The following is a 26083-nucleotide window of genomic DNA, read 5'->3' on the forward strand; positions in this document are numbered from 1 at the left end:
TTCTTTATTATTTATAAATCATTTTAGGACAACTGGTTTGCTCAGTATGCAAAGCCAACTAAAAGAAATGGGTTTACTCACTTTTTTATAGTAAAGTCTACCAATAGCTGTTTTACCGTGTATATGTGACTGTACTTTACACTGTAAGTACACTGTAAAGTGCAACCAAAGAAATCTCATTATAGGTTGCATATTGGCTCTTTCAAACATGAAGCACAAATGAAAGGCTGTTTCTACAATCACATGACTGTCCAAATCTTTCCTCCAGTCACCTGACAGCATTGTGAAGGTGGAATGGTGAACTTCAATGCTGTGCATGTGTGTGTGTGTGTGTGCGTCTGTCTGCCTCCAGACTCCAGTCATATGTCTCACCCCGGCACGTTTTGACCTCAGCCTCCTCCTGCTGTTTTCTGTTCGGCCTCTGCATTCTCCATAAAAACAAGTGGTGCAGAAGGATGTAAAGCCTGCCAGGCGTGATTCTTCTGCTTCATTTGTTGAATCTGAGTACTCAACAAGCAGGATTACTGACTAAGGATCTCATATTTCTAAACTAATAGTTCTCCAAAAATTTGAATTCTTCTGTCATTTGTTGAGACACAAACAATAAAGACATTTTAAAGAATGCTGAAAACCGGTAGCCATTGAAATGCATAGGAAAATACATACAGGTGGTTTGGTTTCTAACATTCTTCAAAATATCTCCTTTTGCATTAAACAGCTGAAAACCTAAATTGGTTTGGAACAAGTTAAGGGTAAATAAATGTAAACTGTCTCTTTAAATATAATTTTCCAGCTCTATATATGTAAGTTAGTTGTCTACCAAAAACAGACATTTATTATTACATAACCATTTACACCTTCTTTCTAACCTTTAATAAACAGCAGTCTAAGTAATACAATTGATATTATTGTCTGACTTTCAAATATCAAATATAAAAAAATGCTAAATAACAGGTATGTAAATGTGGGTGGTTGTGTGTAATAATGTCAGCAACATATTTTATTGAATGTTCATTCATTCATTTTCTTGTCGGCTTAGTCCCTTTATTAATCCGGGGTCGCCACAGCGGAATGAACCGAAAACATATCCAGCAAGTTTTTACACAGCGGATGCCCTTCCAGCCGCAACCCATCTCTGGGAAACATCCACACACACCTTCACACACACACACATACACTACGGACAATTTAGCCTACCAAATTCACCTGTACCATATGTCTTTGGACTGTGGGGGAAACCAGAGCACCCGGAGGAAACCCACGCGAAGGCAGGGAGAACATGCAAACTCCACACAGAAACGCCAACTGAGCCGAGGTTCGAACCAGCGACCATCTTGCTGTGAGGCGACAGCACTACTGCGCCGCTGCCTCGCCCTATTTTTTTTTTTTTTTTTTTTTATTGAATGTCTTTTTTTTAAATTAAGTATAGAAAACACAGTGGCTCAGTGGTTAGCACTATTGCCTCACAGCAAGAAGGTCGCTGGTTCAAGTCCCAGCTGGGTCAGTTGTCATTTCTGTGTGGAGTTTGTATGTTCTCCCTGTGAATTAAATAAACTAAATTGGCCGTAGTGTATGTGTGTGAATGAGTGTGTATGCATGTTTCCTACTTGGTTGCAGCTGGAAAGGCATCCGCTGTATATAACATATGCCGGATAAGTTGGTGGTTCATTCCACTATGGCAGCTTCAGATGAATAAAAAGACCAAGCTGAAAGAAAATGAATGAATTTAGAAACAATAAATGTTTTATTTGTTTATGTATTGTGCAACCCAGGCTCATTCTGAAAACGTAGTCCCGCGGACGCTTCTGGAGACCGTGAAATACATCCCATTTTTGCAGTTTTTGTTTTCACGAATCTGTGAAAGGCTGCTGTGTGCGCTTTTTAGCATCTCAAATGCCTCTCACGAGTGCCGTTCGCGCTCCCAAGTGGGGTTTGGTGCCGCGCCTCCTTTTTAAAATCGTACCCGATTTTATGATGCCCGCTAGGTAACAATGTTGCATAACATCATTGTGCTTGCTGCAGCCATATAGGCTAATATGTGAAGTTGCTTGCCATATTGGCCTAGAAAATAGCAACTTCTAAATTGTGTCGGTCTTAGTACACAATGTAACTACAGAAGAGTCAAACCTTAAATAGGAAAATGATCAAAATTCTTTTTGGAATTTTATTAGAAAGATGCTAATGGTCTAATCCAATTCAATGAAATATTGCAAGTTACAAAGTATGCTACCCATCTCAGATGCAGAAAAGCTAGTTCATGCTTTTATGACTTCTAGGCTGGATTACTGTAATGCTCTGTTTGCTGGCTGCCCAGCATCCTCCAACAACAAACTTCAGCTAGTGCAAAATGCAGCTGGCAACGTTCTTACCAGGTCTAGAAAATATGAGCATATCACCCCAATTTTATCCTCCTGTATACTGGCTGCCTGTTAAGTTTCATATTGATTTTAAAATATTGCTTCTTACCTATAAAGCTTTAAATAATCTAGCTCCTGTTTATCTAACCAACCGTCTGTCTCGCTACAATCCAACCTGCTCTTTAAGATTTCAAAACTCAGGGCTTCTGGTAGTACGTAGAATAGCAAAGTCGAGTAAAGGAGGTCGAACCTTCTCATTTAAGGCTCCTAAACTCTGGAATTGTCTTCTTGATAATGTCTGAGGCTCAGACACACTCTCGCAGTACAAAACTAGATTAAAGACCTATCTTTTCAGTAAAGCATACACTCAATGCATCACATAGTGGTATGATGCATGAATGTGCTCCACACAGGTTTTTTGCATCTCGTTTATATACACTATGAACAGCCGCTACGCTATTCTCTTTATTCTCCACCTGGGGATACTCATCTCGAGGGCCCCAGAGACTATGCAGCACCACTGATGTGATCCAAGACCAGCAACGAGATGATCCCAAGGTTTCCATAATCTGGGACCAGGCCGTATCCTGAGCAGTTGCTGTTGTGTTCATTGAGGAGAGTTTGAGACTGATTCCTGTGATGCACCAGGGACAGACTCCAGCCTCCAGCACCTAGACTGCAGCTCTGCACAAGACGTTTGGCCATAGGAGAAATGGTCGTGCCCAACTGAGCCTCGTTTCTCTTGAGGTTTTTTTAATTCTTCACTTTCGCCGCTGGCTTGCATGGTTCGGGACCTATAGAGCTGCGCATTGATGGATTTGCTCCTCAGTGTTTGGACTCTCAGTATTGAATATTAAACCACACTGAACTGAACTAAACTGAACTGAAACTCTGAAAACTGAACTGACACTGTTTCAATTTACTATAATCTTCTATGTGAAGCTGCTTTGACACAATCTACATTGTAAAAGCGCTATAGAAATAAAGGTGAATTGAATTGAATGCTAAGCTAAGCTATAAAAGTCCTCCTGCCAGACCCAGAGATCAGCTGAACAGATTTGAATAAGGTAAAACTCGACTGTTTGACCCTAGGAGACTAAAAACATGATCCTATTTTTGAAAAAGATGGAGTGTTGCTTTAAAGTACTCTATACTAGACAGCATGATACTTTTTGCAACTAAGCTATTATTCCCCTTTAATGCCCCATCTGCTGATCCCTAAACCTCTGTGGTGTGAATGTCAGGAAACACATGTGATTTCTACACCTGTGTCTGCATGAGGCCAGCATTAGCAGACAAAACAAAGATATCAGCTGCACAAAAACCTGCTGTATTACAGTCGTGACCACAGGGACGTCTGTTGTATAAAGAAATGACAGGATCGGAAATTGACCATAATGAAAATATTGGCAACAGATGTTTTTTATCTTTGAACCAGAGTCAAATTACTAATGATTTACCTGTTGCTAAGAGACTGAAGCAACAGAGATCATTCTCTCAGGTACACACAGATGTGGCACATTCATATGTTCATTTTCCTTCAGCTTAGTTTCTATTTCGGAGGTCACCACAGCGGAATGAACCACCAACTATTTCAGCATATGCTTTAGGCAGAAGATGCAGTTGCAGCTGCAACCCATTACTGGAAACACCCATACACACTCATTCACACACACTATGGAAAATTAACTTTATTAAGTTTATTGTGTTTGGACTATGAGGGAAACCGGAGCACCTGAAGGAAACCCACGCGAACAAAGGGAGAACATGCAAACTCAGAAATGCCAACTGGTCCAGCCAGGACTCGAATCAGAGACCTTCGTGCTGTGAGGCATCAAATTGTTTCTCTAAAAAGTACATTAGATGTCTCACTAACAACTGAATCTTAAAGGTCTTTATTCTTTTACATCAAATTGTTTGACTAAAATCTATTTGAATCTTGAAACTGAACTTGATTCTTTCACATTAAAATGATTCATCAATCAGTTCTTCTCCATTTCATAAAAATGCTGACCTACAGTAGATCAGACTCATCTATCACGTAACTCACTGGTCAGGTGATTATGCTGTTGTTGACAGACGACACGCTGTCCTTTCACATGAAACCTGTAGCCAGAAAGAGGTCGGTTGTATGTGCATGTTACATTTAACAGTAAAATATGAAGATTCTTGGCAGACTGGGTTAGTGTGGCAGCTACAGCAAGAGTTATTACTTAAACATGGTAAACAACTTGAGTTTATACACGTGTCCCGTGCCTCGAAACTTAATAAACCTCTTCATAAGCATTGGCACTTTTCGGGTGTTCGCTAAAACAACTCGCAGTCAAGTTTGTAATAATGTAAAGACATAACTGAGATGTTTTTAGTAAAAAAAAAAATACTTATATTATTTAAAAAAAAAACATGTTTACACAGATTACACTGACTAATATTTGTACAATTAATGAATTTATGTGTGGAAATATTTATTGAAAAGCACAAGTAGGGAGAAATTGTGATTTTTATCTAATTTAGTACTTTCTCTATTGGGATTTTGAGTCAGAACTGCATGAAAATTAGTTCAGCTTATTTGTTTACGTTAGAAAGTTATGAGTTATATTCTCTTGTGATGAAAACATTCAGTTATAAGACAAAAACGTAATATGACATTTTTAGTTTTTTATTCATCGTGTGGTTGAAAATGTCATTGTTCATTTGTCAATCGACATTTGTTCTTTTACTTATTTATGTTACAATAAAGGATTTACTGAAAAGTTTGTATTTGTTTTGTCTTTTCTAACGTTGACGATTCATATTACAAATGATTCAAAACCAGCCTACATGTGAGTGTAGCTAGTTATTTGCATAACACACAATACGGCACAATACGGTGCTTCCTGCACCACTTCCGTTTTAGGCAGTTCTCGATTCTTGTTTAAATACTACAACCTCAAATCAGAACAAGTTTATACAGTGGAAAATGCAAATAAAAAAAATAAAGTAGTGATTTCTAAACTTATTTTGACATGTATTTCATAGCAGACCATACAACAAACACGATTTAATGTGTTCCTCAACATTTTTATTGTTGTTTTTCTAAATAAACACATATTACAATCTTATTTATTGCATAACATTTAAAAAAAAATTAGAAAAGGTAAAGCATTTACTACTTTATAATGTTGCCATTCCTTTTCACAATACTTAAAATATGTTTAGGGACATGTGATGAAGTGTTTCAGGTGTAATTTTTTCCCATTCTTTCTGCAAACAAGTCAGCAGGCAATAGTACGGGGTCTTCGTTGTTGCATTCAAAAATGTGCCACACATTCTCTATTGGAGACAGGTCGGGAATGCAGGCAGGCCAGTCAAGTACCTGCATCCTCTTCCTCTGTAGCCAGGACTTTGTAATGTGTGCAGAATTTGCTTTCGCATTGTCTTGTTGAAATATGCTGGCAATCCCTGGAAAAGAAGGCAGCATATTATGCTAAAACATCTCTATGTACTTTTTAGCATTAATGGTGCCATCATAGAAGTGAAAGTTACTTTTGCCAAGGGCAATGTCAAAACCCCATGCCATAACAGACCCTGGCTTTTGGACTTGTTTATGGTAATGGTCTGGATGATCCTTTTCTTCTTTAGTCTAGAGCACACCACATGTATTTCTCCCAAAAATTGTCTGAGAAACCAACTGACCATGGTACATGTGTGATGGTCCATCTTTGATGCCTTTGAGCCCAGAGAAGTTGATGGTGCTTCTGGACACTGTTAACATAGGGCTTTCTTTTGGAACAGTACAGTTTTTCCTGGCATTTGTGCATGTAAGTATGCATTGTGTTACTTGTCAAATGTTTGCCAAAGTAGTCCTGAGCCCATGTGGTGATATCACTTATAGATTAATGATGATTCTTGATGTAGTGCCATCTGAGGCATCAGAGATCACAGTTGTTCAGCTTAGGTTTGTGGCCTTGTCCTTTACACAGCAATTCCTCCAGTTTCCTTGAATCTTTGAATGATGTTATGCACTGTTGATGGTGAAATATCCAAATGTCCTCCTATCTTTTTTTAAGGATTAAAAAAAAAAAACAAATTCAATAATTTTATCACATATTTGTTGACAAACTGGCAATCCTCGACCTATCTTTGCTCCAAAAAGACTAGTCCTTTCACGGAAGCTGCTACCAAATCATAATTACAATCACCTGTCGACATCACCTGTTTCAAATCTCATCATCATTTAACCAATTTACTTAATTACTAGCCCTAAACTGCTCCGATCACAACTGTTTTTGGAATGTGTTGCAGGTCGGAAAGGCAGTATATTTACAAATGTTATGAAGTTGACTAGACAAAATTAAATATTTTGTGTTCTTATTCTCTGCAATGAAAGACAAGTCAAAGTAAATTTGGAAATTACTACTTTCCTTTTTTATTTGCATTTTACGTTCTGTCATGAACTCAACTTTTTCTGATTTGGTGTTGTATAACTGATTTTTACTATTCAAACAAATCTGATCATAAATTTGTTCAGATTGAAAAACGTGATATGTGAGTTTGTCTAAGTAGCATATTTGTATTTTTGCTCCTCATCAGAGCCCTGCATTTGAGCATTTTGACTTTTTTATACTCTTAGGGCCGGGCTTCGGGCCAATTTTCACCTCATAGCTAGCACGCATATCGGCCTTCGGGCCTGCAGTAGAAAACAACATAAAGAAAAAAGCTTAATGAGATTTAATGTGTGCGGTCCGGAAGCGCCAGTGATGCCTTGCGTATAGAGATTTCCAGCCACTTGCAATTGAGAACATTAAAAGAAAAATTGCCGATGGCGAACTTTAAACTGTAAAAAAACGTTAGAGAAAAGACAAACTTCTGGTCAACTTTTCAAATAGTGACAACTTTAGACGATGAGCCAACTGGTTATGCACAATGCACAGCTTGTAAATTGAGTAAACTCACTGTGGACCACATACCGCTTGTATAACGATGTCACTAAAAATCACTTAAAAAAAACAAACAAACAAAAAAATTATTTCTCTAAATTATTCTGATAAAAAACGAAATGAAAAAACTTTCTATTAAATACAAATCTGGTCTATTTTAATGGCTGTAACAGTATAAGCTGTTTGGCAGGAAAAAACGGGTCGAACATGGCCCAAAAATTTTGATGAGCTGTTGGACAAGGGCATCTGGTGCCAGGGCTGGGCTAGGGGTAAAATTTAAGGCCCGTGCATGCAGGGCTCTACTCCACAAAAGCTTATCTCAGGTTTTGCTTATTTATAAATTATAGTTTATAAATTTTGTAGTTGCTAAACTAATTTCTTATCATATACGTTTAAAAAATATCCTTCACGCTTCATTACTGGAGCTGTTCATCTGTTTTCCAGCATCTATTATTCCAATCTTGGCTAAAACAACAAATAAAAGAGGAATTCAAATGACATTAGCTATAATCTTTTCCTACACTCACATGACACGAGAGCTTTCCTCAGGACACGGCAGCTGATGCGATACCAGAGATTAGATGTATACCTTTAGGGGGAAAAATGGCTTCTGGGACAGACTTTTAGGAGTGTAGCTTGCAAGAATTTACTTTAAAGAGTCACAAGCTACTTGAATTCACAACCGATGAGCAAAGTTTGCTTGAGGGAACTCATTCTTGTGGTCAGACAGACACCGGTTGATTTAGAACAGCCAAACTCTAGGATTCAGGCTCACATAAACCTAACAATATATCAGTGGAATTTTCCTTTCTGATGAAGATCACATTTTTAAAGAATTTTGGAAAAGGTTAGCCACTGACATCAATATTAGCCTCGGAGGAAAAACTATGGAAGTCAAATGCGAATGGTTTCCAAAACTCTTCAACCGTTTGTGTGTGCGTGTGTGTGTGTGTTTAACAGAAGAAAAACCACAAGTGGAGCTTAAGGAAATGTTATGTTTAGGCGTGAACTTTATCCATTTAAAAAGATGCTAATGTCACTTAAAATACGCAATGTTATTTTCATGATAAATAAGTAGCACAAAAAAAAAAACTTACCTCTCATTCAGTTTTCAATATTGTTTTGATTTCTTTGTGTAATTATTATTATTATTTTTATTAATATGCTTAACTACCTTATTTTGGCGACGCAGTGGCGCAGTAGGTAGTGCTGTCGCCTCACAGCAAGAAAGTTGCTGGTTCGAGCCTCGCCTGGGTCAGTTGGCGTTTATGTGTGGAGTTTGCATGTTCTCCCTGCGTTCGCCTGGGTTTCCTCCGGGTGCTCTGGTTTCCCCCACAGTCCAAAGACATGCGGTACAGGTGAATTGGGTAAGCTAAATTGTCCATAGTGCATGAGTGTAAATAAGTGTGTATGGATGTTTCCCAGAGATGGGTTGCAGCTGGAAGGACATCCGCTGCGTAAAATATATGCTGGATAAGTTGACGTTTCATTCTGCTGTGTTGACCCCGGATTAATAAAGGGACTAAGCCGAAAAGAAAATGAATGAATGATCTCTTATAACAAAATCACATGACTTTTTGAATGCACATACTGGAATTTGTTCGGTAAAAGTGTTTCCATTGTAGTTTATGCACACTTTTTTATCAAATGAAAAGTTTATTCTACTCTTTTATGCACATAGATTTTTTTGTGCACATTTTCAAAGTTTAAGTGCATCTTGGCGTCCATCAACCGATTTTTTTTTACGTGCATATCCAAAACGTGCATAAAAATACACTCTAAAAAAATAAAGTTAACTTAAATATTTCAAAGCAACCGCCTGCAAAGAAATTGAGTATTTTTAAGTTGACTGAAATGGCTGATTTAAGTTTAACATATAGTTGATTTTTTTTTTTTAATTATTTTTTATATTTCCCAAATTACGTTTGACAGAGCAAGGAAATTGCTCACAGTACGTCTGATAATATTTCTTTTTCTTCTGAAGAAAGTCTTATTTGTTTTATTTCGGCTAGAATAAAAGAAGTTTTTTAATTTTTTAAACACCATTTTAGGACAAAATTATAAACCCATAAAAATTTTTTTGATAGTTTACAGAACAAACCACTGTTATACAATAATTTGCCTAATTACCCTAACCTGCCTAGTAAACCTAATTAACCTAGTTAAGCCTTTAAATGTCACTTTAAGTTGTATAGAAGTATCCTGAAAAACATCTTGTAAAATATTATTTACTGTCATCATGGCAAAGATTAAATAAATCAGTTTTTAGAAATGAGTTATTAAAACTATTATGTTTAGAAATGTGTTTGAAAAAATCTTCTCTCTATTAAACAGAAATTGTGAAAAAAAAAAATAAACAGGGGGGCTAATAATTCAACACTTTATGGAACAAGTCGATTCAACTCAATTCTAAAAAACTATTTGTAATAAATAATAACTTCAACCACTAAGTTTAAAAACTCGATATCTCTTTGCAGCCGGTTGCTTTAAACATGAAATGTTTGACAGTGTAGGAAGTAAACACAAATAAAGAGATCAAAATTTAACGTCTCCTCAACAAATGGTATAATATTCATTATTTGATTAAAAACCTGATAATTTAGTAGAAAATGCAGGACACCATTCTGCACTCTTAAAAGTCTGTTGTATTTAAATGTTTTGCGCATTGCGATCATGCAAGTATCCTTATATTTACACTGCTATGACTAAAAACAACATACAGTACAGTTGAAGTCAGAATTATTAGCCCCAATTTGAATTTATTTTTCTTTTTTAAATATTTCCCAAATGAGCTTTAAGAGAGCGAGGTAATTTTTACAGTATGTTTGATAATATTTTTTTTCTTCTGGAGAAAGTCTTATTTGTTTTATTTTGGCTAGAATAAAAGCAGTTTTTAATTTTTTAAACACAATTTTAAGGACAAAATTAGTAGCCCTTTTAAGCTAATTTTTTCTCTCTCGATAGTCTACAGAACAAACCATCATTCTACAATAACTTGCCTAATTACCCTATTCTGCCTAGTTAACCTAATTAACCTAGTTAAGCTTTTAAATGCCACTTTAAGCTGTATAGAAGTGCCTTAAAAATATCTAGGAGAATATTATTTACTGTCATCATGAGAAAGATAAAATAATTCAGTTATTAGAAATGAAATATTAAAACGATTATGTTTAGAAATGTATTGAAACATTCTTCTCTCCACTAAACAGAAATTCAGGAAACAATAAACAGGGGGGGCTAATGATTCACGGGGGCTAATAATTATGACTTCAACTGTATGCTAATTTGTACAAACACAGGAACTCTACTCAAGTTTTGAATGCATCCATGTTTTATTTCTCTGAATACTCAACAAAATGTCCAGCGGCAAAGTAAAAATCACTTGTTTCATTTCTAAAAAAAAAACAAATAACATTTTGTACAGTAGACATATTACGAACTGTTCAGGATGTCTTCGAAATTGAATTTCACTGGACATCACGGAGAACACGGGACAGATTTTTTAACATCAGAACACCAGAGTCCAGGCACTACAGATCACACAGGAACACTCGTTTTTCAAACAGACTTCAAAACGAACTGATGAAAGGTCGAGTCTGCCCTCAGGCAAAGGCGTCTGCTTGCCTGTCATGGTTGTTTATATTTTGTGGCATAAAGGTAAATCATATATATAAAAAATGAGAGGAACTTCTTGTTGCAATACAGCTTATGAGGAAAATAGAGAGACCAAAATCTTTGGAAAGTTCTCTGGATTTATTTGGTATGGATTTGCTTAAAATGTTAATATTTCTTTATACGAAGGTTGTATAAAATGTAAACAAATTTAGTACAAATTTAAAAGTCACTTTCGGCAACTAATTTAGGTCGATCTGCAAAAATGTGATAGCCATTGGTCTGCACAACACCATTGTTTTCATTGTCCTCAATCTAGCTTGTTTGTTTAATGGCTTACAGTCTTAAAAAGACTAAAGGTATATACAGCACAGAGAATACAACACCGGCCTCCGAGTGAGCTGAGAGAAGATCATGTGAGCTCTACTGGGGCTCCCATTGGCCGTCGCTCAAGAAAGTCGCTCTTCATTTGCATAAAGTTGAAGTATTCTCAACTTTGTCGTTTCAATCGACACGCCCACCTAATCGTCAACGGTCGCTCGCCAAGACAGAGGTCGCCAGAAGATACTAGCTCTCCATTGAAATAAGCGATCGCTTGTTGATTTGCCGCTGCGAGTCGCTCATAGTGTGAATGAGGCTTCATAGATGCGTAAAACACTATTTTTTAGAAATGATGACGTCACCGTAGCACACAACCAGAAGGACGACACTGCACGTAACAATTGGTAACAACAACAATGGCAAATTACAGACTGACGCTAGCGCTGCTAAGTTTATTAGCACTATTACAACAAAACCAAGCAATACTTTATCAAATAAATGACTGGCGGAGACACATTAAGTTACACACATCACATATTATTAGATAAATGTGCGTTCGTGGGCTTCATGGCTAGCACGAAGGTCGCTGATTCAAGCCTCGACTGGGTCAGTTTTCATTTCTGTGGAGTTTGCATGTTCTCCCCGTGTTGCCGTTGTTTTTTTCTGGGTGCTCCGGTTTCCCCCTACAAGTCCAAAGACATGTGCTACAGGTGAATTGGGTAAGCTAAATTGGCTGTAGTGTATGTGTGTGAATGAGAGTGTATGGGTGTTTCCCAGTGATGGGATGAAGCTGGAAGGGCATTCCCTGCGTAAAACATATGCTGGATAAGTAGCGGTTCACTCCACTGTGGCGAGACCAGATTAATAAAGGGACTCAACCGAAAAGAACACGATTGAAGGTGCGCTTGTCATCATCTTCTTCTGGTGTTTGTCTCTCTCAGCGCACTTAAGAAAAAGTGTGTGTTAGCTTACAGCGTTACATATAGGTGTGACGTATGTATAAGACCGTTTTAACAATTTGCCATTTCTGTCACTATCACCAATGATCTAGCCTGTGCAAATCCCTGGAGAACTACACATATGCCAATTTAATGAACCACACCTCCCATTCATGCACCTTAAGGCTGATTTATACTTCTGCGTCAAACGCCGGCGTATGCTACGGCGTTGACGCATAGCCCTTCGCCGTGGCCATCGGCGTCACTGACGTGCACCTCTCAAAAAATGCAGCTACACGTTGCAGCAACGCGTAGTACAAGCTCTGTGATTGGTCGGCTTGGTAGCGCTGACGAGTCTGGTGTGGAGTGTGGAGTCCCGTGAAGGAGCTCCGAATGGAAAGTTTTGTTTTGTGTTTACCTCATAGTTTAAGTTCTTGCACGTCCGCCGGTTCCTGCCTCAAAATGAGCGAGTTTGAGCCAATTGTACATCCAGGAAGTGTTCAGGAAAAGCAAAACAACAGCGAAGAAACTCGACACATAAACACATTAACACTTCACTGCCAACTAGCGTTTCAGAAGTGTTAATGCAGACCAACAGAGACAGAAGTATAAATGCACAGCTACGCGTGTTGCATGCGCGGTCGGTGACGCCGGTCACTTGACGCAGAAGTATAAATCAGCCTTTACAAACACCAGTTCCTGATTGCTGCTGACTACACATACACAGCTGGAAGCTCATGATGTACTAATCAGATGGACCATAAAAACTGCAGACACATCATGGCTGAGTCTTTTAAACTTGAAATGAGCATTATGAAGCGTTTCCTTGTCTTGCCGTGTTTTTGACCTTTGCTTTGTTTAACTGTGTATGTTTTTTTGCCGCCTGTCCTGACGATTCTTAAAAAACTGCATTTGGATCATCAACTCTGTTGTTTCCCGACTCATTACAGTTTCCAAGTGGATCAAGGAATTTCTTGAAATGATCCATACGTATACGAACGTGAAACTTTTACAATCCCCAAACAAAAAACAAGTGGAGGTTAGAAAATGACAACTATATCATTGATTGTGATTGAAAATCAGGGTTATGTCATTAAATATTGATTTCTCACCACGTCTGAAGTCTAAAAATTATTTTTAATTATATTGATTTAATACATAAAAATGCTCTAATTGACCTTTTTTTAATTAGAAAGAAATGTTATAAGTAGTTTACAGTTTGAAACAGAAAACTTTTTTTTTATTAAGCAACTATGTATCATAAATCCAGGGAATTTCCGAGTGGTCTCTTAATTATTGCCATTGCTGTATATATAATTTAAAAATTTTAATGAAGCATCACGTTAAGGGCAATCTTGAGTTATCTGCAGTTATTTTTGTAATAATGGCCAACAATGGAAACAGAGCCAAGCCATCAGTTAAAAAGACAATTAAAAGTTCACCAACGACAACAAAAAAATCTAATAAAAACACAAATATAAAAAACAAAGGAAAAGAAATATCAGTAACAATTCATTTTTAGCATTTCTCTTTTTTTATAGAAAAAAATGCCCTGAAAAATGATTAGAGCACTAACTGAACGACTCTACAAATAATAAATAAATACATACTGTATATTAAATTTCTACATAACTAATTAAATTAGATAAGATACTCTTGTTGGCTGGAGTGTTAGTCAAACTGCTGTAGTTCTCTAAAAGATACAAAGCTTCATTATCTAGACACTCGCTAAAACACATATCATTAAAGAAAAGCAGATTTTAATAGTCCTTCTATCCAGAAGTCCTGGAAATGCTTCTGCAGGCGTCAAAATAATCTATTTTGTCCTAAAATAACATCTCCCCTAGTGTTTCTCTCTGTGCATTTTCACACACATACTGACAATTTTGGTCCAGTATAGGAACAAATAACCATTAAACCAAAACTAGCATAACCCAAAAAAACACTGCTATGAAAGATTGAAATATAATGATGCATATCGCATTTAACAGCAGAATCATTCAGATTTGTTCAGTTCGCAAACTGACGAGGCACTAAACTCTCTTCGTAATGGGATTTTTTTTAAAGATACCTTCATGGCATAAAAAAAAATGCAGATCATACAAAAGCTACAAACTATTTTAAACAATGAGCATGTTTCTTTAAAAAGCTTCTACCACAAGCAATATACTACAAGGAAAAAAAAAAAGAAATATGTGGTCCAGTGTTACGTACTTCACATATATATGCGAAAAAGAGAAGCTAATTAGTTTTAAAAAATGTCTCTGAGGGAGTATTATCACCTCATATATTTTGTGCTTCATGAAATCATAGTTAGGCATGAGAAAACACAGCCAGAATGTAAAGTACTGAGGTAAGCAGCAAGGCTATGTATTCTGATGAAATATTGAATACTGTAAGTCTACGCCTTCCGTAATATCGATAATAATAAAACAATTTAATACATAATTAAAGGACTGTAGCTCAAAAAAGGAGATTCCTTTAAAATCCTTTAAAAAAACTGTGTTAAGCTATAAAAAAATAAATTTGTATAAAGTCATACCAACTTGATGTCAAAAAATAATACATTTCTACAGAGGCTTGCAAGGCACAGCATGTCTGCTGTTGAAAAGTAAATGTGAGTAGATATAATATTAGATACAGTTATCTAAATATCAGAAAATTTGCCTGTCAGGTTTTTGAATGGGGTATGCGATATTGGCCATAAAACTTAAAAAAAAAAAATTATAAAGAAAATGTACAAATATTTTGCGTTTGTGTGTTTTTGTGGTGGTTTAGGACTGCTATTGATAAAAAAAAAAAAAAGAGCGATTCAATCAATCGTTAAAAAATGCTGAATCATTTCTAAAATAAAACAAGCGACTACATTTGAAAACTATTTTTGCTATTTTTTTTGAAGTTTGATTTTTTTGTCAAACTACTTAACTAAAACCAGCTGAAACAACCCAATTCTTTTTTATTTTTTGGAGACAACTTAATTGTTTTATGTTTAATCCCCTTAGAGTTGTAAATAAATTGGTACAACATAAAGGAATTGTGTGGAAGCCAGCATTTTCACAGTGTTTGAATGGATTAATGAATTGACTCAAGTGATTCGTTCAAAAAGTAATTAATTCAGTAACAAATCACACATAGTCAAGTGTAGTGCTAAATTTTACTTTATAAAGAAAATACACAAATGTTTAGCATTCGTGTGTTTTCGTGCTGGTTTATGTCTGTCATGGATAAATATTTTTTTTTAAATGCCAGTAAGATGTGACAAGTCCCTGTCTTAAAGAGCAATTCAATGAATCATTCAAAAACGCTTTGTGAAACTACTTAATTTCAGCTGAAACAAAACAATTCTTTAAATTTTTTGTAGACAACTTAATTATTTTAAATTCAATCCACTTAAAAGTTTTCAATTAAGTTGGGACAACATGAAGGAATTGTGTAAAGCTCAGCATTTTTCACAGTGTTTGAATGAATTATAGAATCTGTTCAAATGATTTGTATGAAAACAGATAAATTCTGGAACAAATTCCACAAGTGTAGTGCTTTACTTACTACTTAATAAGTTTTATTTTATAAATAAAATTACCAAATATTTAGCATTTGTGTGTTTTCGTGCTGGTTTAGGACTGTCAAGGATGAATGAAAAAAACGCCAGTAGGATGGGACAAGTCCCTGTCTTAAAGAGCGATTCAATAAGTCGTTCAAAAATGCTGATTCATTTAGAAATAAAGCAAGCGACTACACTCCCATAATATTTTTGCTGCTTTTCTCCCAGTCAAACTACTTAATTAAAATCAGCTGAAACAACACAATTCTTTAGATTTTTTTTGGAGACAAGCTAATTGTTTTACGTTCAATCCACTTAATGGTTGCGACAACATGAAGGCATTGTGTGGAAGCCAGCATTTTTCACACTGTATATTTGAATGGATTATTAAACCGACTCAAATGATTCGCTCAAAAGCAGATTCATTTGGCGATCAAATCACAAAAAAGTGTTCCACTAAATTTTCTTCTCTAGCTTTTGACATCTCAAATATAACTCATTCCATATTAACCTCCTATTAATAACTTCTAACTTCATTCAAATAGGCTTTTCCTCCACACAATTAATGTTTTTGTTTGTTTTTTTGGCGTAATGTCAGCTTACGTATTATTAAAAAACAAAAACCATACTATCATAAATGATAAATATCGCACACCCCTAGATGAGCTTCATAGTTTTCGCCTCAATAGACAATAGCGTATCTGCACAAGCCACGAACGTACTAAACAAAAGCCGAACGCATGAAACAGGAAGGTAAAAATCTGAGGCCCTAAATGAAATGATGTCCACTCAGAGATTCATATGACACGCTTCTCCAATGGTTTACAAAAATACATATAAAACGAACTAAAAATCCTTAATGAAAACTTGCAACTGGAAAACTGAATGTATACAGTATAATACAGGAAAGACAGACAAAATCTATATGACGACTGAACTGCTTGTGTGACCACTGATGTTTTTGTGTTTTCGAATGTGGTGATGAATATAGATTTTTTTTGTCCATGTCAGCAGGATAAGACTGTTTTTCTGGCTCACGCGAGGAGAGATGGATACAGTAAATGGGAGTCTGAGGTGGAGATGAGGAGAACAGCCGCTTCAGGACTCCTGGGGTACCACCTCCATCATCTTCTGGCACATCACCGTGGATGAGACTGCACAGGGGAAAAAGGAATAATATTATGCTACTGTGTAATTTTACTTGTTCAATACTATAACATAGAATAAATTGTTAAGATTTATTTAATAATATAAGGATTGTGCTGTTTTTATTCATCAAAGAATCTAGAAAAGATGCTTTGTGGTTTACAAAAATATATATATTTCAAGGCTTAAAAGCAGTAAATGATCAAATGAAATTGATTTCAGATCATGACACTGAATAACATTCAGTTTTGTGATCAAATGTCTAAAATAAATTACATTTTTTAAAATATTAATAATATATAAAACTGGGAAAATTAAGTATTGAACACGTCATGTTTTTTCCTGGGAATAATTTCTCTAAAGGAGCTGTTGATATGGAATTGAACACGATTTTGGTAAAAACCCAAACAAAATACAAGCATAAAAATAAAACAAAACAAAAAAATCTGAAAAGTTAGTTGTGTAATAACAATGAAATGACAAAAGGAGAAAGAACTGAACTACTGACAGTATTTAATACTTTATATAAAAAGGCTTTTTTGCTGATGGCAGCTTAAAGACGCCTCTTATATGGAGAATGAAGTCACATTAATTGCTCAGGAGTGCTCAACAGAGTGAGAAAATCTTGATGGTTCTGTAAGTCTCATCTGTCAAATCTGATCTTTAATTGCTATTTTCTATTGGATTCAGTTCAGGTGATTGGCTGGGCCATTCTACAGCTTGATTTTCTTTCTCTGAAACTATCTGAGAGTTTCCTTGACTGTGTTTTGGATCATTGTCTTCCTGAAATGTCCACCCTGGTTTCATCTTCATCATCCTGATAATGTAGATGCTGGACTGAAACAGTGAATATTAATTTACAATGACGAAGGGCCGAGGGTTACTGAATAACTACTAAGAGATTTCAGCTGCTGTCTGGGCTTTCACTGCTTTTCTACACCTCCCTTTCTTCATGTGTTGAATACTTTTTCCCTGCGTGATTTCATTTTATTACACATAACTTCATTTGTAAACTAATTAGTTTTGGTTCTTTGCATATATGGATTTATTTGGTTGTTACCAACATCCAGTGAAAATTTAAAGTCAACAATAAAAATGGTGACGCGTTCAATATTTATTTTCCCCACTGCAGAAAGATAGAGAGATAGATAGACAGATAGATAGATGACAGACAGACAGACAGACATACAGACAGACAGACAGACAGACAGACAGACAGACAGACAGACAGACAGACAGACAGACAGACAGACAGACAGACAGACAGACAGACAGATAGATAGATAGATAGATAGATAGATAGATAGATAGATAGATAGATAGATAGATAGATAGATAGATAGAATAGTTATTTTAAATAGACATGCACAATATATTGGTGTTCATATTGATATGAGTCAGCAAATGGTATTTTTATTGTTATCAATATCAGTCTGATAACAATATTAGGCCAATAAAAAAAGGCATAGCTGATTAAGAAAGTTTTCATAGCTGTAAAAGTTTGTACTATTTCTTTAAACTAACTGAAATATGGCATCTAAATAAATGAATTGACAATTAATTAAATAAAAGACAACTTTTCCAAAACCGTCAAATCTCATTTCGATAGAACAAGCACTGTCCTGCATTCCTTCCTTATAAGTCTATAAAAAGATAGATAGATAGATAGATAGATAGATAGATAGATAGATAGACAGACAGACAGACAGACAGACAGACAGACAGACAGACAGACAGACAGACAGATACATAGACAGACAGACAGACAGACAGACAGACAGACAGACAGACAGACAGACAGACAGACAGACAGATAGACAGATAGATAGATAGATAGATAGATAGATAGATAGATAGATAGATAGATAGATAGATAGATAGATAGATAGACAGATAGATAGATTTCTATTTAATATTTTTTAGCTTACTACTAGGGGTGTAACGGATCATGGTTAAACCGTTATTCGTATGGATTACAACACATCATGGTTCGGAGCATACGTAACCCACAGATTCATAGAGTTTTTTTACTTCTAGATTAAATCTAAATTTTAACGATTGCAGAGAGAGATCACCTCTTGCATTATTCAAATTACATGTATGAAAGCATTCCCTGTAAAATATAATGATGATTTGATAATGAAGTTGTGGTAGGTTATTCGGGATGTGGTGGGTTTCTTAGGTTATTAAAGGTGTTTCCTGTTCCTATTTGTTCAGCCTGCATTAAATCATTCAGTGTGGGCTGCACAATGAATCAATAACACCAACGCAACATTAATTATAAATGATGGTGATTTGCATAAGTTTATTAATCCTTCAGATTGCTGCATTTATATCTGTGTTTGAAGAATACAAAAATCAAAAGAGATTTAGTCTTTTGTGTTAGTCATGAAGTTACAAAGTCAAATAACACATAAGTACTGGCATACCAGTTTATAGTTTAGATAAAACCACTGATGTTTATGCTAAAGATTAAGATCATCATCAATTGCATTTAACAATATTCAAAAAACTAAAAATACTCACAGATGATCTGCAGGAGCCATTTCGGCTTCGTCTGCCACCAAACGCCAAAGAAATAGACAGGAACTCCTGTAGCGATGATCCCGAACCCTATAGCACACTCCACAGGGGTCTTCCAGAAGGACACCACGATGAGGAACAGACACGCCAGCACGAACACAATGGGCAGCAGAATATTGACCTGGTGGACAGACAGAGGGCTTTGAAAAATACGATCAAAAGTTTGTTTTACATGTGAAAGACATACTGTAAATGTTTCCACTCAGCGTTGCTCGCTTCTCTGACAATCACTATTCTTCTTCTCTGGCTGCTGGGCCTTTTTATGGTAGGACATCCTGGTCTTTGATGTTTGCCTTGTGTTGTGTTTTCTGCATTTTTATACAATGGGCTGCAGGAATGGAGCTCCAGGAATGGTTCAAAGCTGTTCTTATTATAACTTTCTCCTGGAGTTTTGCTTGCTACTACTCCATCACAAAAAAATAGATCATTGTTTTTGTTTTGGGAAAGCCGGACTGATCTGGTTTTATAGAATGATTAATTTACTGACGAGACATGGCAAAACTATTTTATCATTTTTATTATTATTAATATTACTAATAATCATAATATGAGTATGGCTTTTTATTAAATGCTCACATGCATTCACATTAAAGCATTAGATAATGTAATGTGTAATTGTATAGCGCATTTATTGTGTATGGCCATACACCCAAAGCCATCATGAGGCGCGGGGGTCTCTCCACAACACCACCAGTGTGCAGCATCAACTTGGATGATGCAATGGCAGCCATAGGACAATGGAGTCAGTGCGCTCACAGATGGGTTGCGGCTGGAAGGGCATCCGCTGCATAAAAACTTGTTGGCGGTTCATTCCACTGTGGCGACCCCGGATTAATAAAGGGACTGAGCCGACAAGAAAATCAATGAATTATATTATATTATGTTATATTATATTATATTAAGAAACATTTTGCATTTTGTTTAAATTAATTGTAAATTTGATACATCTATCATTTATAAACATTACGAATTTGACACTTTTGTCAATTTAATACTGTTGTAAATGAGGGCGATGCCAACCCTCTTGTGCACCACCAGAGGGAACCATCGCCAGAATTCTGATTCGACTCACGGACTCAAAATCCCATAAGCCCTGCTACCTGGCACTGATTACGGTCCAGGTGCAACTCATCAGCTCTCGTGTATATATACCACACTCACGCTCCGGTTCGTTGCGAAGTCTTGATTTGCCTGGCTGTCATTTCTGAGCGTTCCATACTCCCTGCTTCGGACTGATCTGTGTTTCTGACCCTGTGCTTGTTATACGATTACGAAAGACATCTGCCTGCCCCTGATCTCCAGCCTGTTATTCTGACCAGTAAGATATCTGCCTGCCTTTGAACTTTTGCCTGTCCCACGTTCTGTCTCCTGGATTGCCCCTTTGTGTTTGTTTGTATGTGTGCTCTTAATAAAGCTTGCAAATGGATTCAATGCCTTCTGACTCTTCACAACAGAAGACTTCGCCACTACAGAATCCAGCAGCTTTAGCACAAGTCTCGACTGAACTTTCCGCTCAAGCCACTCAGTTAGCCACCCATCATCAACAACTCACCCATCTAACTTCCCTCACGGAGGAACTGGTGAGAGCTATGCAGCAACTCCGTCATCCGAATCCTGCAGTTACCCCGCCTGCTACCATGACAGCTTCTCAACCAACGCATGTCTCCAATGCTCCGGCTACCGTAAGTCCCCGATTAGTTTTTTCTGAAAAGTTTGATGGGTCACCTTCTCGCTGCAAAGGCTTCTTATTGCAATGCAAACTATTTGTTAACCAACAACCTGCATTATATCCCACTGATTCTAGTCGGGTGGCTTTTGTATGCAACCTGTTAACGGGGAAAGCGCTGGAATGGGCTACAGCGATATGGAAGGAGGAGGAATGTAACTATCCCACATTTGAAACTTTTCTCAAGCAATTTCGGGAAGTGTTCGAGCACCCAGCAGATGGGAGAAGTCCCGGTGAGCAGTTACTTTCTCTTACACAGGGGCGTAACACAGCTGCAGAATACGCCCTGTCATTTCGCACTCTCGCCGCTCAAACTAACTGGGTTGAGGATACACTGAAGACACTATTCAGACGGGGTCTGAATACCAATCTACAATCTGAATTGGCTTGCCGTGACGAAGGAAAGAAATTGAACGAACTCATTGAACTTACCATCCGTCTTGATCATCTGATTCGCAGCCGTAGAAATCCTCGCACACAGCTCCATGTTTCAAGTGACACGCCCCCTGATGAACCCATGCAACTGGGTTTCACCCGTCTCACCCATGAAGAAAGAATGCATCGATTGCAAAATCATCTATGCCTGTACTGCGGTCAATCAGGGCACAGGAAATCCACCTGCAGCGTACGACCTCAGACACCAGTTCAATCGGTGAGTCCTTCCCATGTTCCTGCACTTTTCAGTGTACTGATTCCTGTGATTATTAAATTTGATAAAAGAATGATTAATACTACGGCTCTTGTCGACTCTGGATCTGCCGGAAACTTTATATCTAAGAAATTTGCTTTATGTCACGAACTATCTCTCAGCTCATATGATTCCTGTCTTGCAGTGGAAGCACTAGACGGTCGTCCTGTGGGTGAAGGACGCATCCGTATGATTACGAATAAGCTACAGTTACAAGTTGGTGTTCTACACATTGAAGAAATGCAATTCTACATTATTGATTCAGTTAATCATCCACTGGTGTTGGGACTGCCCTGGTTAAGGCGACATGATCCTCATATCTCCTGGAGGGACGGACAGATATTGCAGTGGAGTGAGTCATGCATGAAACAGTGCATCCAGCCCATTCACAAAATTCCATTACGAACCACCAATGTGTTACCTGAACTCGTTGATGAACTAATCCCCATTGAGTACCATGACTTACATGAAGCTTTTAGCAAACAAAAAGCTACTCAACTTCCCCCACATCGACCAAGTGATTGTGCTATTGAGTTAATTCCAGGTTCAAGTCCTCCAACGGGTCGAATATTCCCTCTGTCACAACCTGAGCACAAGGCAATGTCTGAATATATCGACGAGGAATTGGCCAAGGGTTTCATCCGACCTTCTACATCTCCTGCTTCAGCTGGATTCTTCTTTGTAAAGAAGAAAGATGGCAGTTTACGTCCCTGTATTGATTACCGAGGGCTCAATGAAATCACCGTAAAATTCCGCTATCCATTGCCCCTCGTACCTCCTGCCCTGGAACAATTAAGAAAGGCTAGATATTATACCAAGCTTGATCTTTGCAGTGCATATAACCTTGTCAGAATCCGTGCTGGTGACGAGTGGAAGACCGCGTTTTCCACCACTAGGGGGCACTATGAGTACACGGTAATGCCCTTCGGCCTGTCAAACTGTCCATCCGTGTTCCAATCTTTTATGAACGATGTCTTTCGGGATATGCTGGATCGCTGGGTCATCATTTACATCGACGACATCCTCATATATTCAAACACGATGAAGGAACATGTTGAACATGTACGTATGGTGTTGCAACGCATGATTCAACATCGTCTGTACGCCAAATTAGAGAAGTGTGAATTTCACCAGACACAGATCGCCTTTTTGGGATACGTCATCAGTGCAGAAGGGATTACCATGGATGATACGAAGGTACAGGCAGTTCAACGATGGCCGTTACCCCAGAATCTCAAGGAGTTGCAGCGATTTCTAGGTTTTGCCAACTTCTATAGACGGTTTATCAGAGGCTTTAGTTCAATAGCCGCACCATTAACAGCCATGACCAAACGAAATTCCCACAAACTATCCTGGTTCTCTGAAGCACGCCAAGCATTTAGCGATCTGAAGACTCAATTCACCACAGCTCCTATTCTCCGTCATCCCAACCCAGACCTACCTTTCATTGTGGAAGTGGATGCATCCAACACAGGAGTCGGTGCTGTGTTATCTCAACGTCAGGGTCAACCATCCAAAATGTATCCATGTGCCTTCTTCTCCCGTAAATTGACCAGCGCAGAACGAAACTATGATGTGGGAAATCGCGAATTACTGGCAATGAAATTAGCCCTGGAAGAATGGAGACACTGGCTGGAGGGGGCTAGTCAGCAATTCACCATATTAACTGACCACAAGAATCTGGAATATCTTCGCTCAGCCAAACGTCTAAATCCCAGACAAGCTCGTTGGGCTTTGTTCTTCACCAGATTCGACTTCATTGTCACCTATAGACCAGGGAGTAAAAATAGTAAGGCAGATGCACTATCCAGGCTATCAGAGGATAAAACCCCAATTAGTGATGAAACCATTATTCCTACGAACTTACTAGTGGCTCCAGTACAGTGGGACATACTTACCGAGATCCAAGAGGCCAACCGAGAAAACAACCCTCCAGTAGACTGTCCGAATCACCTGATTTTTGTACCCAATAACATACGTACCAGATTACTGACCCATATTCATGACACTCCCAGTTCGGGGCATCCAGGCATCACTGCAACTTTGGAGTTAGTCAAAGCCCGTTTCTGGTGGCCGTCCCTCACGAAGGATGTAATTAATTATGTTCAGAAATGTAAAATTTGCCAAAGCACGAAGGCATCTCACCAAACCCCTGCTGGCCTGTTACAACCGCTACCGGTTCCGCAACGGCCCTGGTCCCATATAGCGGTGGACTTCATTACGGATCTCCCTGTTTCCCAGAACAACACAGTCATTCTCACGGTGGTTGATCGTTTCTCCAAGGCTTGTCGCCTAATACCGTTGCCCAAATTGCCCTCTGCCTTTGAAACCGCAGAAGCCCTGTGCAATCATGTATTTCGAATGTTTGGCTTGCCTGATGATATCGTCTCAGACAGGGGATCCCAATTCACTTCCCGGGTATGGTCCGCTCTCTGTAAAAATCTAAATATTAATGTTAGTCTCACCTCAGGGTACCATCCTCAATCCAACGGCCAAACTGAACGTATGAATCAAGAAGTCATTCGATTTCTACGTTCCTACTGTCATCAGCAACAGCACGACTGGAGTCGCTATCTGATGTGGGCAGAATATGCACAAAATTCATTAATAAAGCCAGCCACGGGTATTACGCCATTCAAATGTATTCTTGGCTACCAACCACCCCTGTTTCCATGGTCCGGAGAACCCACTGAGTTACCTGCTGTCACGGATTGGCTGCAGCGGAGTGAGGATGTCTGGAACCAGGCTCACAGACATCTCATGAGGGCAGTCAGGAGGAGAGAGATTCAGGCGAACCGTCACCGACGCCAGGGACCCACGTATCAACCGGGGCAGTGGGTGTGGTTGTCGACACGAGACCTTCGTCTGAGATTGCCCTGCCGCAAACTCAGTCCCAGGTATGTAGGGCCATTCAAAATTGTACGCCAGATTACTCCAGTGTCTTTTCGCTTAGCCTTGCCTAATCATTATCGTATTTCTCCTACTTTCCACATGTCATTACTCAAACCCGCTGGTGGTCCACGAGAGGAGGCGGTTGAGGAGGAATCGGAAACCAGGACCCCTCCACCTGTCATGATCGAGGGCGAGGAAGCTTACCTCGTTCGAGAAGTGCTGGACTCTCGACGTCGGGGTGGCGCCCTCCAATATCTGGTGGACTGGGAAGGGTACGGTCCAGAGGAACGGTCCTGGGTGAATGCTAGAGATATTCTAGACCCAACTCTCACGGAAGAGTTTCATCAAAGGTTCCCAGAGAAACCAGCCCCCCGACAGCGCGGTAGACCCCGGCGTCAGGTGCCTTCTCGCTTCAGGAGCCGCTCGCAGGAGGGGGGTTCTGTTGTAAATGAGGGCGATGCCAACCCTCTTGTGCACCACCAGAGGGAACCATCGCCAGAATTCTGATTCGACTCACGGACTCAAAATCCCATAAGCCCTGCTACCTGGCACTGATTACGGTCCAGGTGCAACTCATCAGCTCTCGTGTATATATACCACACTCACGCTCCGGTTCGTTGTGAAGTCTTGATTTGCCTGGCTGTCATTTCTGAGCGTTCCATACTCCCTGCTTCGGACTGATCTGTGTTTCTGACCCTGTGCTTGTTATACGATTACGAAAGACATCTGCCTGCCCCTGATCTCCAGCCTGTTATTCTGACCAGTAAGATATCTGCCTGCCTTTGAACTTTTGCCTGTCCCACGTTCTGTCTCCTGGATTGCCCCTTTGTGTTTGTTTGTATGTGTGCTCTTAATAAAGCTTGCAAATGGATTCAATGCCTTCTGACTCTTCACAACAAATACATCCTACATTTAGGATAAAATTTTAAACATTTTTTAAAAATACATATTAATACATGTTTATCAAATAAGCACAGTATTAATTTTTTTTCTGTTAAAATATAATATAATATAAAAAAATAATATAATAAATTAAAAATAATAATATAATATAATTCATTAAAGATATTAAATAATATAATATAATATAATTAATTAAAAATAAAATAATACAATATAATATATTAAATTAAAAAATAATAATATAATATAATAAATTAAAGTTAATAAAGTATAAAATAATATAATAAATAAAAAATAATAATATAACATAAAATAATATAATAAAATAATAAGATAATATAATGTAATAAATTTATAATAATATAATATAATAAATTGAAATAATATAGTATAAAATAAAATAATATAATAAATAAAAAGTAATAATATAAAATAAAATAACATAATAAAATAAAAA

At 37.8% G+C, this 26083-nt stretch overlaps 1 protein-coding gene across 2 annotated transcripts in view; it reads right to left on the reverse strand.

Annotated features, from left to right (window-relative positions):
* Positions 1 to 10589: 10589 nt before the first annotated feature.
* slc7a5 (solute carrier family 7 member 5) overlaps positions 10590 to 26083 on the reverse strand; it is a 44232-nt gene continuing 28738 nt past the window's right edge. The window contains exons 9-10 of one of the 2 annotated variants that reach the window (XM_073942380.1): positions 19361 to 19538; positions 10590 to 16842 (exon numbers count right to left, since the gene is read on the reverse strand). In XM_073942380.1, coding sequence (XP_073798481.1) covers positions 16787 to 16842; positions 19361 to 19538 — 234 coding nt within the window. In that variant the 3' untranslated portion in view covers positions 10590 to 16786. The remainder of the gene's footprint in view (positions 16843 to 19360; positions 19539 to 26083) is intronic. The other variant, NM_001128358.1, reaches the window with a different exon arrangement.

The sequence above is a fragment of the Danio rerio genome, chromosome 25, assembly GCF_049306965.1.
Source record: "Danio rerio strain Tuebingen ecotype United States chromosome 25, GRCz12tu, whole genome shotgun sequence".
In the NCBI taxonomy this organism is placed as follows: Eukaryota; Metazoa; Chordata; class Actinopteri; order Cypriniformes; family Danionidae; genus Danio; species Danio rerio.